This window comes from Pecten maximus, chromosome 3 (genome assembly GCF_902652985.1).
Source record: "Pecten maximus chromosome 3, xPecMax1.1, whole genome shotgun sequence".
Taxonomy (NCBI): Eukaryota; Metazoa; Mollusca; class Bivalvia; order Pectinida; family Pectinidae; genus Pecten; species Pecten maximus.
This window is the reverse complement of record NC_047017.1, coordinates 17,687,663-17,701,622: the sequence shown is the minus strand read 5'-3', so window position 1 is coordinate 17,701,622 and position 13,960 is coordinate 17,687,663. Positions and strand designations below refer to the sequence as shown.

At 35.5% G+C, this 13,960-nt stretch overlaps 1 protein-coding gene across 5 annotated transcripts in view; it reads left to right on the top strand.

The window, feature by feature from the left end:
- The window catches only part of LOC117323408 (myosin-I heavy chain-like), a 101,294-nt gene that overhangs the window by 43,220 nt on the left and 44,114 nt on the right, over positions 1-13,960 (top strand). For all 5 annotated transcript variants that reach the window (XM_033878611.1, XM_033878610.1, XM_033878613.1 and 2 more), the window contains exons 11-16: positions 852-1,091; positions 1,472-1,611; positions 2,023-2,140; positions 2,422-2,577; positions 3,102-3,213; positions 8,449-8,555. In XM_033878611.1, coding sequence (XP_033734502.1) covers positions 852-1,091; positions 1,472-1,611; positions 2,023-2,140; positions 2,422-2,577; positions 3,102-3,213; positions 8,449-8,555 — 873 coding nt within the window. The remainder of the gene's footprint in view (positions 1-851; positions 1,092-1,471; positions 1,612-2,022; positions 2,141-2,421; positions 2,578-3,101; positions 3,214-8,448; positions 8,556-13,960) is intronic.

The following is a 13,960-nucleotide window of genomic DNA, read 5'->3' as shown; positions in this document are numbered from 1 at the left end:
TCAATTTTTATGCAAAAATATACATGTATTTAATCAATTATGAATTATTCATAGTTAATGAATTTTTGTCACTCAAATGAAGCAAAGATTATGGCAGTGGTGCTGCAAATGTTGGATAGTACATGAACTAATGATAAAATCTCTTATTGGTAAATGCCAAACATTAGATTTTGTATGTCTCCGGTCACAATATGGTGAGGTATATAGATAGTAATGTCTGTATATTTGTCTGGAGTTGTATGAAGAAAATCTTTTCCCTCACACTCGTGAGTGTGATTTTCCTTTTGAATGTTAACATATAAGGTTTATCATACCTTGGAAGAGTCTACAAATTAAGATCTTTAGATTAATATCTAGGTCATCATTACTAAATATAGAATCAAGGAGGAAAACCTCGTCCTCACTAACTTTATGCATAGACCCAATACATTATTGTAGCATTATTATTTTGAAAGAAAATGACAGAATGGGCCATTTACCTTGTATTTCAGTTTGATCATCGTGTAGACTTTTTAGAGAAAAATTGAAAAAGAATTGCTTGAAAATATGTGAAATCACTTCAGAAAAGCAAGGGGAAAGTTTTTACATTATTTAGACTTTTTAGAAAGCGATTTTTGCTTGGAAATATGTGAAATCACTTAAGAAAAACGTGGGAAATTTTACAGAAGATTATATTTAGAATAAGTTCAATTTTTGTCCTGGAGCAATTCGAAATGAAAACAGGCTTGGAAGATATTAATGAGCAGATTTAATATAAGGATACCTACATATATATCTACCCCTCGATATGTACTTTGTATCTACACTGATATATTGATCTTAACTGTTTCTGACATGTTTTCTGTTTGTAGGGTTCAGACAAGTCCTACCTGTTGAAGCAGCATGAGGCGTTCGAGAACCATTCATGTTACATCAAGGGTAAGGACAGACGGACATGGGAGGTGGAATTTGGGGTGCGACACTACGCAGGCGTGGTGAGGTACCGTGCCCAGGGCTTCCTCGACAAGAACAAAGACACACAACAAGACCAGCTGTTTGAACTCATGTACAACTCAAACAATGCTTTTGTGGAGGATCTCACAAGGTTTCAGGTCAGTCATGTGTATACTTGAAAATTTGATAATTTGAAACTTACAACTAATTTAGGACACTTCAGTAAAAATAGTCTATTTAGCTTCCTCTATCTGGAGGGTATTGTAATATTTCATAATATGTGTTTGAAATAGTTTGTTGTAATAATTGTTAATTTCAACTTAGATTTTCTTTCCTGTCTTATGGAAGAAGAATATGAAGTTTCAACTTAGATTTTCTTTCCTGTCTAATGGAAGAAGAATATGTAGTTAAAAATTCTAGTAATGTCTTCATATTGTATACATTACCAAACCAGAATGAAACATGAAAATGCAATACTTGGTATTCAGACCTAGCCTGTAACTGTCTGACTGGTATATCTGTATGTGTGTGTTTACAGGATCTTCTGGGAGTTCGACTGGAAGATCTTGGAGGTAGACAGACAATATCCCGTACATCACGAGGCAAGCCAACAGTTGGGGACACATTCAAACACCAGTTATCTGCCCTTGTAGACATTCTCCATCTCACCAACCCATGGTACAAAAATATGTTACAAAATATTGTATAACCCAAGGATTAAGAAATTTCTCAATATCATTAACTAAGTTTCTTTTTTTGCTTTATTTTTTTGTGTAGATTTTAACTGCTTTAATTGCGTAAAAAATGAAATGATCAACATGGCCTTATAAGGTCTTTATTTTGTTCAAATGAATTTCAAAAAGGAAAAAATATCTGTTTTTTAGTCAGATGAAGTTCGTTAATCAATTTATAGTACTGTTAAACATAGCATTGTTATGCATGGTGAACATTTCATTTCTCAATCACAGCACTTTTATCTCTTATTGGTGGCAATGGTCACTAAGGCTTCTATTAGTCATGTACGTGTCACAGAAATTCATAAATGTTTGATGATGAGCGTAGCTTACTATATGGTTAACACTGTTTTAGGTATGTTAGATGTCTGAAGCCAAACGCTGGTAAGAAGCCTGACAATTATGTAGATGATGAGGTACTGACACAACTGAGCTACTCTGGCATGCTGGACATCATCCGCATCAAAAGGGAGGTAAGACTCGTACTGCCTCTACAGCGACTACCTTGGATTTACCTTGGTTGTTTTTATATCCTCATACCACTTCATCAGAGGCATACTGTTTTACTGTGATTCCAAATGTGATCATGTTTTTTTAGGTCTAACATTGAAAGAAAAACTGCTGCAGGGCTAATTTCTAGCATTGGTATCACTTTGAGGTCTCGTATGAGAAAATAAATATTGCATCCATGTTGTGCCCTTTTAAAGAAATTTTATATGCACTATTTACAATTTTGCTTGTACAAATATTGTAGGGGTATCCAGTTCATGTTCTAGTGGAGACATTCTTAGAGAAGTATGGATGTTTGCTGAAAAAACAGGCTGATCAGGAGGATCCTCGCATTCAGGTCAAGAACATCCTCAATGTACTGAACCTCCCCTGTACCGAATGGCAGGTCGGGAAGACGCAGGTAATCTCACTCGCCCTGGGGTACAGGAGTTATGTCCCTTGCCCTTGTTTTACTTGAACAAGTCATCGAAAGGGACAGTAAATATGTATAATTGTTTGGTTGATCCATTATTTGTCTATAAGCTATCTTTATATTATAAATTTAGACCTTGAGGGTCTTTGTCAAGGCTTACCAGGAAGTAAGGTCTGTTCTTATTTCATTAAATTAAAATGAACAACTTTGATAAATAAAACCCACTCTGTATGGTGTTGTAGCCCAACATCATCCTACAAGGGACACAACTCTTCTGTATTTAAGTCCATCTTGAATGATTGAACATTTTGGTCCACTTAATCCACGTGTGTTTGTTTACTTTTGATGGTATTCTTACTTAATCCACGTGTGTTTGTTTACTTTTGAAGGTGTTCTTACTTAATCCACATGTGTTTGTTTACTTTTGAAGGTGTTCTTACTTAATCCACGTGTGTTTGTTTACTTTTAAAGGTGTTCTTACTTAATCCACATATGTTTGTTTACTTTTAAAGGTGTTCATGAGAAACTCTGTGTTTGAGCCCTTGGAGGAGAGAAGGTTCCATTTTTTACAACTCAATGCCTTACTTATCCAGACTGTGTGGCGTGGATATGTGTGTCGTCGGGGTAAGTTGTTTTTATGTTCGCTCATCCATATCATGTGGACAGGACCTGTAGAAATAATGAAAGTTATGTAATGGCAGCTACCTTCTAGGGCATGGTCTTCACAGAAATATTTCAAAGCATCACTGCCTATTACATCATGTGATGGAAATTAATAATGGGTAGGGACGTGTGATTCTGTCATATGTCTGGGAGTAACTGTCCTACAACAAGTCTGGGAAATCCCTGATACAGTAGTTACTGTCTATGGTAGTGATGTGATAAGATACATTGTACTTACTCTGGCTTAGTGGTAGGACGCTTGGTATCAAAGGAACCCCAGTTCAAATTCTGACACAGACGCTTTAAATCACTATGTGATAGGGCATTGTTGGAAATGTGATATTAGTGCTGAATGGCAGCTGTTTTCCCCAGGGAGTTAAGAAAGTTGATGGCTGGGTTTGAAAAAGCTTGATAACCACAAATATTGTAATAATTTGTGACCAGCTCTGAGACGGCCATGTTGTTGTGATAGAGCGGAATACTGAAATCTGAATTTTTTATATTATTGATAATATTTATTGAATTTGGAAGTTAGCTTTTTAACACATCACCTGCTTCAATCATTAGGAAAGATGGCCTCTCAGATTCTCTTAAGCATGCTGGTCATAAATCTAGTGTTAAGTAGCTAGCTCTAAAGGTTATTAACGATACTCCATTGTTTTGGGTCCACTTATAAGATGAAAATAAGTAATTTTCAGAACAAATAGAAAAGGATTGGTAATTCATTTTTTATTGAATTACTTGTATTTCTCTCGAGATCCACATTTCTCTCGAGATCCACCTGCTGAAAAGCAATTTATCAAAAAGTAGCCATGATAGAAGTGCTTAGTCTTCATGCTCAACCCACGTAAATTGATTTTGGCGTCCTTACGTCTTGGTCGTCGTCTCATGACCTGCATGTCTGATGAACGTTATACCTAAATTAAAGTCTTTTGTCTAGAACTAGTAGGTATATACCTGTGTTTAGCCTACTGTAGAATGACGCTCTGTTGTGTCGACTACCAGCTAGTCTTCCATGGCATAATCACTAATTAGTGGTTAATAAATTTGATGATGAAGACGATTATCAAATTTTGTATATAAATGTACTCATGATTTGCTTAAAGACTTTAGAAAACCAGATAAGGACTCATATATAGAATACAGCGTGTTTGTCTACCACCAAAGAAAAACTGTGTCAGTATTACCATTTCAGATTGAATTTAGCATCACCTAACTCATTACTTGTTTGTTATTTAGTGTCATCAGTAAACTTTGATACTTCACAGTTTTTATGAAATTTGAAATATTGATATATTTACATAGGCTTTTGAATTAATTTTGAAAGATACTAAATTTTGATATTGATATAAAAGTAATAGCCTCTATATTATATAATGTAATGTCCCATTATACAAGATCTGTACATGTAATACACAGTAATATCTCTTTACCTGTAGTAACGTAATTTATTGTAATATACATGTATAATATTACATGTAATAATGAAAAAACTGTATTATCTCTTTACATGTAATAAATTGTAATATATCTTTACCTGTATTAAAGCAATACATTGTAATATCCCTACCTGTAATAATGTAATAAATTGTAATATCTCTACCTGTATCAATGTAAAAAGTGATGTAATTGTATAAATGGCATTTCAATTCATAATTAGTATTTTATAACATTCTAAACGAGATGTAGACAATTAAATAATGACATATTTACATGTCAATCCTATATCCCACAATAGAGTTGAGGAAGGTTTGGTATTTGAACTTTGAATAAATACAAGGTGTGAAAAATTGTCCTCTCAGTATTACTGGGAATGAATGTGGCTGGACTAGTACCTGGTATGTGGTGGCAGTGATATTTATAAAACTGTAATGGAACTGTCAAATTATTCTGGAAGTAATCAAAGTTATTTGGTAGTTTGTTAAACTTATTAAGTAATAATTCTTGAATAGAGTTGGCGTGTCCTTTTCTGAACAAGAATGATTGGGCAATGTTAGCTGTTTCCTTTGAGATATTCATGATACAGTGTAAACATTTGAGATGAATAATTTGATCGATTAATTAAAGTCTAATTGTTGCTGTATTTGTTTGTGAGATTAATGTAAAATCTTCAATATGAAAACACCACATGCGTAGCTAATCCCCAGAGGAGTTTCTATTATACCATAGACCGATCCATACATTTTATACACCCAATTTATTACTAACAGAAGACTGCCTTCATAAAGGCAGTGTGAGGAAAGTGGATGTTCGGAAGCAGTGCTCGTGTTTGATAGAGGGGTATTGAGATGATGGAAGGCGGCTCACCCCTTCTGTCCACAGCGTATTGTACTTCTATTGATTTCTGGACACCATGATTGCAATTGATGACACTTCCTGTGCCTCAAGTATTGATTTTCACATTACACAACGATGTTCTCAAGTGAGGCTGAGCGACACATCTGCTGATGAACTGCACACCTTTTTATAAGCCTGGGACATTATAGTAGTATGGCACCCTCAATCTGTACGTCGGCAGCCGCAATTTTTTTATTTTTTTTAGGCAGTAACTTCTGTCCTGTTCAAAGTGCATCTATCTGTTCTTTGGCTGCCGCAATTTTTTTTTTTTTTACTTAGGCAATAACTTCTGTCCTGTTCAATGTGCATCTGTCTGTACATCCGCAGTCGCTATTTTTTTCTTTACTTATGCAGTAACTTCCGTCCTGTTCATTGTGCCGTCTGTCTGTACGTCCATAATTTTCTTATCCAGTTCTGTTCAAGCTGATAGACAATGCCATTTATGTATTACTATGTTGTGGCTTTTTCACATTAAAAGTCTATCATTTGCTTACTTTATGTATGTAAAGGTGAACCAGCTTTAAAACAGGCAAATGCAAACATACAATTATTAACCTTTATTGAGGTTGATACAATTATTTGACTCAAACGCTAAGTATAAACTTACTGAATATTGAACAAATCAATATTTGTTCATAAGCTCATCCTAAAAAGTCCTGGAGAGCTATATATATATTGCTATACCCCTGGCATTGGCGTCGACATCAGCGTGAGTAGTAGATAACTAAGCTAAAAGTTTTTTTATAAAACAGTGTTGTGTTAATACTATAGGTATCCTCCCTGTCCCTCTGTCTGTCTGTCTGTCTGCCTGTCTGTCGGTCCACCTAGTTTTCCACACTTTCTCAGCCATGCTTCAAGGTATGTTGATGAAAGTGTCCGTCTGTCTGTCGGTCCACCTAGTTTTCCACACTTTCTCAGCCATGCTTCAAGGTATGTTGATGAAAGTGTCCCTCTGTCTGTCGGTCCACCTGGTTTTCCACACTTTCTCAGCCACGCTTCAAGGTATGTTGATGAAAGTGTCCCTCTGTCTGTCGGTCCACCTAGTTTTCCACACTTTCTCAGCCACGCTTCAAGGTATGTTGATGAAAGTGTCCCTCTGTCTGTCGGTCCACCTAGTTTTCCACACTTTCTCAGCCATGCTTGAAGCAGCTTCAAGGTATGTTGATGAAAGTTGGTATGTATAACTTCAGTATGAGTAGATCATGTCAAGTTACAGTTTCAGGGTTATTGGGTCAAGGTTAAGGTCACTTACTATTTTTAGCAGAGGCCAATATTGGACATGTGTTCATCATCATACAGCAACTTCAGAGATTTCCATTTACATGTACATATCCCAAATCCTACTTTCTTAATTCCTCGTCAGTAATGCATTTTGGAATATTTCTGAGATGTTATCAGACCCTGATTTAGACTCTCCTCCATCTTTTTATTCGTCCTTCTCGTCCAATATTTGGCTGTTAATGTATCTCAATTATTTCAGAATTTACAATGGAGATAAGGTTGTCCTGAATTATTGATGGTTTAAAGAAAGAAGATGTGTCATTTGACAAAATATGCAGTTTTTGATTGATTACATGTAAAAGAGATTTTACACTGATATCCCAGCACATCCAGGGGTTTTGATGGCATATTCTTTTGTAACCTTTTTCTAGATGTCTCATCATATCCATCCACAATAACGTCGGAAAACTTGATAACAATATGTAGATGAGTTGAACTGTCTAATAACCTCTTGGCATCCAATCTTACTATTCTTCCATAATATTTTGGCATTGATTTTACAAAACAAAGAGTTCAGACAGTTCAGAATGGTACATTCAGAAATAAATAAAATGTTTCAGACTTCTAGGAGTTTTGTACATAAACCTACCCAAACATTTGTCTTTGTTCTTTGAATAATCCTATATACAGACACTAGATTCATTGGGTAGAAGTAATATTGTAACAGCAATGCTTGAAGGCAATTGATCCGATGGATTTTAATGTTTTATACAAAATCTATATACCGTAACTAGACAGTGCCAGTAGTCTAAACAATCAACAACAGCAGACTATTTTTTCTTATTTTCTTTTAATAATGAGCTTTCAGTTAGAAGTCAGACGAACGGTTCCTGTTTTGCTGATATGCAGAAAATCATGGCAATGAAAATACAGGCCATGTTGCCACATCAGCATTACCCTTACAGCAGCTCTCTGTTTTTAACGTTCCTTTTACACAGTTCAAACTACCTGTTACAGAGGCTGTGATGTCAGAGTGGTCGTTGATCTGGAATGATGCATGGATGACACGTAGCATTCAGTTAGCCTACCGTAAATAAATGGTCTCATAGCTATCGGGAAAGGCATATAGTTAGGGACAAACTAGTCCCGTTTCTGAAAAATCCACAAATTCTCTAAATCATGTGAAAAGCCATTCACAACACTACAACACTTTATGATCGAATGTTTGTCATTCAAAATTAAACTAGAATATTCCTACCTGAATTGTCGAATAAACATGCAAAATGTGTAATTTTAATTTATTTGCATATTTTTTAATAAATATGATATTTTTTATTATAAAGCTATGAACATTATGATTACAAAATAGAGGTTATGCAACAAGTGGTTGTTGTTATATGGTATATCTTTCACTGGAGTTAGTTATTTTTCAAAAGTTGCAAAAAACACGAGCTTAAGCAAGTGTTTTTGTAACTTTAGAAAAATAGCTAACGTGAATGAAAGAAATACCATATACACCAACCATGAATTTGTGTAATCTTTTCCACAATAGAAGGCATTCATGCTTTGGGAGTTGAGTAACACCCACTGATTGTAGTAGAAATCATTGTTAATGAAATATTTTGAATTTTTGTACAGATTATCTGAGGAAGAGAGAAGCTGTCCTAATACTTCAAACAAACTTCAAGTGTTTCCGGTACAGGATAGCCTTCCAGAGGAAAAGGCGTGCTACCATTTGTATACAGGTAAGATATATATAGGTCATCAGGGTCACATTAGAGTGACCAGTATCAGGGCCACATTAGAGTGACCATTATCAGGGCCACATTAGAGTGACCAGTATCAGGTCCACATTAGAGTGACCAGTATCAGGTCAACATTGGAGTGACCAGTATCAGGTCCACAGGGGAGTGACCAGTATCAGGTCCACATTAGAGTGACCATTATCAGGTCCACATTAGAGTGACCAGTATCAGGTCCACAGGGGAGTGACCATTATCAGGTCCACACGGGAGTGACCATTATCAGGGCCACATTAGAGTGACCATTATCAGGTCCACATTAGAGTGACCAGTATCAGGGCCACATTAGAGTGACCAGTATCAGGTCCACAGGGGAGTGACCAGTATGAGATCCACATTGGAGTGACCAGTATCAGGTCCACATTAGAGTGACCAGTATCAGGTCCACATTAGAGTGAACATTATCAGGTCCACATTAGAGTGACCAGTATCAGGTCCACAGGGGAGTGACCAGTATCAGGTCAACATTAGAGTGACCATTATCAGGTCCACACGGGAGTGACCATTATCAGGTCCACACGGGAGTGACCATTATCAGGGCCACATTGGAGTGAGTAGTATCAGGTCAACATTAGAGTGACCAGTATCAGGTCCACAGGGGAGTGACCAGTATGAGATCCACATTAGAGTGACCATTATCAGGTCCACATTAGAGTGACCAATATCAGGTCCACATTAGAGTGACCATTATCAGGTCCACATTAGAGTGACCATTATCAGGTCCACATTAGAGTGACCATTATCAGGTCCACATTAGAGTGACCATTATCAGGTTCATATTAGAGTGACCATTATCAGGTCCACATTGGAGTGACCAGTATCAGGTCCACATTGGAGTGACCATTATCAGGTCCACATTAGAGTGACCAGTATCAGGTCCACATTAGAGTGACCAGTATCAGGTCCACATTAGAGTGACCATTATCAGGTCCACATTAGAGTGACCATTATCAGGTCCACATTAGAGTGACCAGTATCGGGTCCACATTAGAGTGACCATTATCAGGTCCACATTAGAGTGACCATTATCAGGTCCACACTGGAGTGACCAATATCAGGTCCACATTAGAGTGACCATTATCAGGTCCACATTAGAGTGACCATTATCAGGTCAACATTAGAGTGACCATTATCAGGTCCACATTAGAGTGACCAATATCAGGTCCACATTAGAGTGACCAGTATCAGGGCCACATTAGAGTGACCAGTATCAGGTCCACAGGGGAGTGACCATTATCAGGTCCACACGGGAGTGACCATTATCGGGTCCACAATAGAGTGACCAGTATTGGGGCCATTCAGGAGTAACTTTCATTGATTTTTTTTTGCCAGAGCTGTGTTTATTACTTTATTCAGCCTAATAAGGGCACCTTCCTTTTTAAGTGTACCACAATTTGTTTATTTTGAAAAGGGAATGTTTGAGCTTAATTCCATAATTCTTGAAGTCCTTAAACAGTTGCTTACCACATTGAAAATACATCTGCATGAGCTTATTTCTTACTCATGGGCTGACTGAATATTTTCAGAAAGAAAACAAGTTTGCAGATGTAGCTTGTTAATTATGAGATTTGTTAATGTTTCCAATGAACATCACATGTTATAAATTAAAGTTTAGCTTCTTCAGAATACACGGCCATTTTCTAGCATGTTTCAAATTTGATTTATTAATTCAGACCAAGTTTTATTGACCAGGATCAAATTTGGCTGTCAGGATCTCGGAGAAATATCCTAAATACTGTTTGAAAATTTATCTTTTTTCTATGTCCTTCAGCTCTAAACGAATTTGCTGAAACAAAACACAGCACAATCAATATATCCTGTGCTCACTATCATTAGACTGTAACATTACCCGTGACCTTTCTTCCTTTGACAAGGTCGTTTGTAAAAGGCAATAAAACATCAAAGGGGACTTTTGTTTCATTTCTTGTTTGAAAGAACAATTTCTAATACTTAAAATGTCTCGTAACAATGATACCATAGGGCAAATGAACTTGTCTTCTCTGTTTACGATAGTTTTATTGTTTTCATGGGGATTTCGTTGAGTACATTTTAACAAAGTTATGCTTGAGAATTGTCCATTGAATCTCTGGCTATATGTTTGAGTAATAACATTTGTTCAAATAACTTAATGTATTGGCGCATTTCTTCAGCAATTGTTGAATAACATAGTTATTTTTGACTATTGTTTTTATCTTTAATGGTTTGATCGAATATGATGCTTAGAGACTAAAAAGTATATGCAGCGTCAAGCAAACTTGTTTAATGTAATTTCACTTAGATATCTCATACCAGATCGGCCATTCTTCAGTCATTGAAGTAATTTTCAGTTAAATGTGGGAAAAGATTTGAACATGTGTGAATAAGAAGGTAACAGCAGCAATGATCTGTTAAAGTCATTCTCATCAATATGGTAATGGAAAGGATGTGTGTCACACAAGGATAAGGTGATCTGTAAACGTTTACTCAAAATTGATGAAAATTATTCAATAGCCTAGCTAGTCTATCGGCAAGTAACAAACAGCATTAGTAATACCGTATGTGCTCTAATTTGATCATCTGTGAATGGGTGAATTGGTAGTCTGTAGTATTTAGGAGACCGTTGACGTGATCTAAATGTCGCTCCGTCTTATGAGGAATTAACCTCACTTACCAGTTCCCTTGTCTTCCAATAACGTCGATTTTATCCAATTGTGCTATGGTTGTAATAATTGTACGGTGTGACAATTGATGTCGTTGTCCGTTTATATGGCTGGTCATGATCAGGACTTGGTAAGGCTTTGGTCAGCCTATACTAGCAGTCTGTCGTATAAGCTTGTCTTCATAGGAGGTGATCCAGTTACTTACTGTGGAAGCAATATAAAAAATATACAGTAAAGTCATTCATTTGATTTCTTCTGTAGCTATCTATGTCCTCTTAATATTTTCATGAAAAAAAACACTGCACTTTCTTATAAAAAATATTTATTCATTATGAGTGTTTTTAATTATTATTCATTTAAATTGTGAAAAATAGAAATTCTTCAGTTTTCAAATTATCCTCAAATTGACGTTTTCCATTAGCTAGCTTAGAAATGCAGTAATTACATTTGAATGTGTCCCTGAAATTAACAGTTTAATGATCAGTATCTTCCTGTAACATTACCCTGAAAATTACATTGTCATTAACTACCATACTCTAAACAGATCCAATGGTCTGGTGATGACAGCAAAATTATTGCTAAATAAGGATATTTTCAATTTACTTTTCTTTTGACAAACGGTAAAGACAATGGATATTGATTGAGGTGTGAAAATGTGTAATGGAAAGATGAAGTGAAAATGAATTGTTTAGGAATATTGTTTAGACAGAAAGCAGTATTGTGCTTGATGCAAATTGGATTTATAGGGCTTATCGCTTTGTGTTGACTTATCCTTTTATTTGTTTATCAATGTAATTTTGTTTAAGAGTGATAATTATCTCTGTTTGAAGTCTACTCCAAAGCAAAATGCATTTATGGATGCAATACATAATATCTGACAAACAATACCATAGAAGCCATTCTTGAAACATTTTTTTTTTTTTAAATTTTTTATAAATTTTCCAGTCTCACTAAAATACATAATGGATGACTTTGACAATGTTATGTATGTCTCGAGAGACTTCAAACTTAACTTGTAGAACTCTTACAAAGCCGAGCTCAATTTCACAGTCAAATTGCTGTTTCCTGCATGGGGAGGATTCCCAGAGCTATTGATTTTTAGTTCTGTCATTTCCTTAACAACATAATACAAATTCACGTCGTATCATTCAGGGAATCCATTGCCGTATGCTTGGTTTAGTACTCTTTGATTGAAATTGAATCGACTGTTTACCACCATTGGTATAAGATGGTTTCTTCTTAAGTCATCGACCAACAATTTCTTTCTTCCTCTAGTAGATGGCGTGATTTGATTTCAGATGAATTAAAAACTGATGAAACTGAACTCTGTCTATTTGAGGATGGTAGCTCCTTCCATTACACTATCAGTTGCCGTTGTGTTTGTTTAGGCACAAAATTGAGGTAGGAAAATAAACCAATATGGTTTGTTGTAGCAGGGTAATCTTTTTATATCCCATAATGGTTTCTGTGTTGAATGAAGAATGGCAGTGTGATTTTTACGAGTGATTTTGTTCAAAATGAGGTTTTATGTTGTTGGTTGATGTCTGGAAGCATTTTATAAAATTGGATACTTAGGATCTTTTTAAGTTCTTTATGTTTTATAGAACTCTAAATGCCCAAATATGATACCGTAACCCACATTCCCAGTTCAAACGGATAAAGTTTTCAAAAACATATACCAGGTAACAACTTCTTATTTAAAACCATGAAACATAGAGAGTCCAAGTAATTAACTTATGACTTGCTTTTGTCATGAAATTGTTCCAAAAATTGCCTTGATTTACTCTCAAAGTCAAAATTCTAAAAGTTCAAATAACTTTTGAAAGAAATGAAGAGTGCTGGCATGATATCAGTATGTAGCTTGTTGAAGTGGGGAGCTGTAACTAATCACCTTCATCAAATTTTACTGTTATAAGGTTCAGATACGCTAAAATTGAATTAGCTGACTTTTAACTGTTCCATGCCAATTTGTATCAGGTATGTAAAAGGTTGAGGTTAAGCAATGATTTCACTAAAATTATTGCTTTATGTAAATAATTGAATTTTAAGAGAGCTAATGCAATACAAGCCATTCCAAATTTTGTGAATTAAATGCTTTTATACATTATGGAAATAAAGTGAAAACTGTACCATATTTGTGGTGTTAGTATTTTGGTGGAAAATTTGTGCATTGAGAGAAAACAAATTTCAGGGTTTTGATACAGTATGTTTTAAGGGATTCTTTTTGTTTCTTTTTGTTTCTTTTTGTCTTTATCGGCTATCGTTCATATGGAATGAAACTTGATTATGTAACGATACAGGTCAATATCAGAGCCACTCTGATAGACGATAACAGAAAACAAATTTAATTACAGAACTTTTCCTATTTAATCAGGGTTTCTGCATTGGATCAATTACCGTTAAAGGACCAAATCTTTTACTTGAAGGTAATTTAAATAAAGTTGAATAACAGCACATTTTCTTTAAATTTGATTTGATTCACCAAAAAATCAGATTAGGACTGGAAATGACTTTACGAGCACTGTAATTTGATTTTCTTGATGATACATCAAGAATAACAAAATCAGCCAGGATGCTGATGTATAGGATGCTGATGTATCAGAATGCTATTGATTGTAGAGAAGCTTCAGGTGTGAGCCTTACAGCTTATCACGTCATTGAGTAGCTGGATTATTCCTGTAAATTGATACGTGGGAAGGCTGACACATT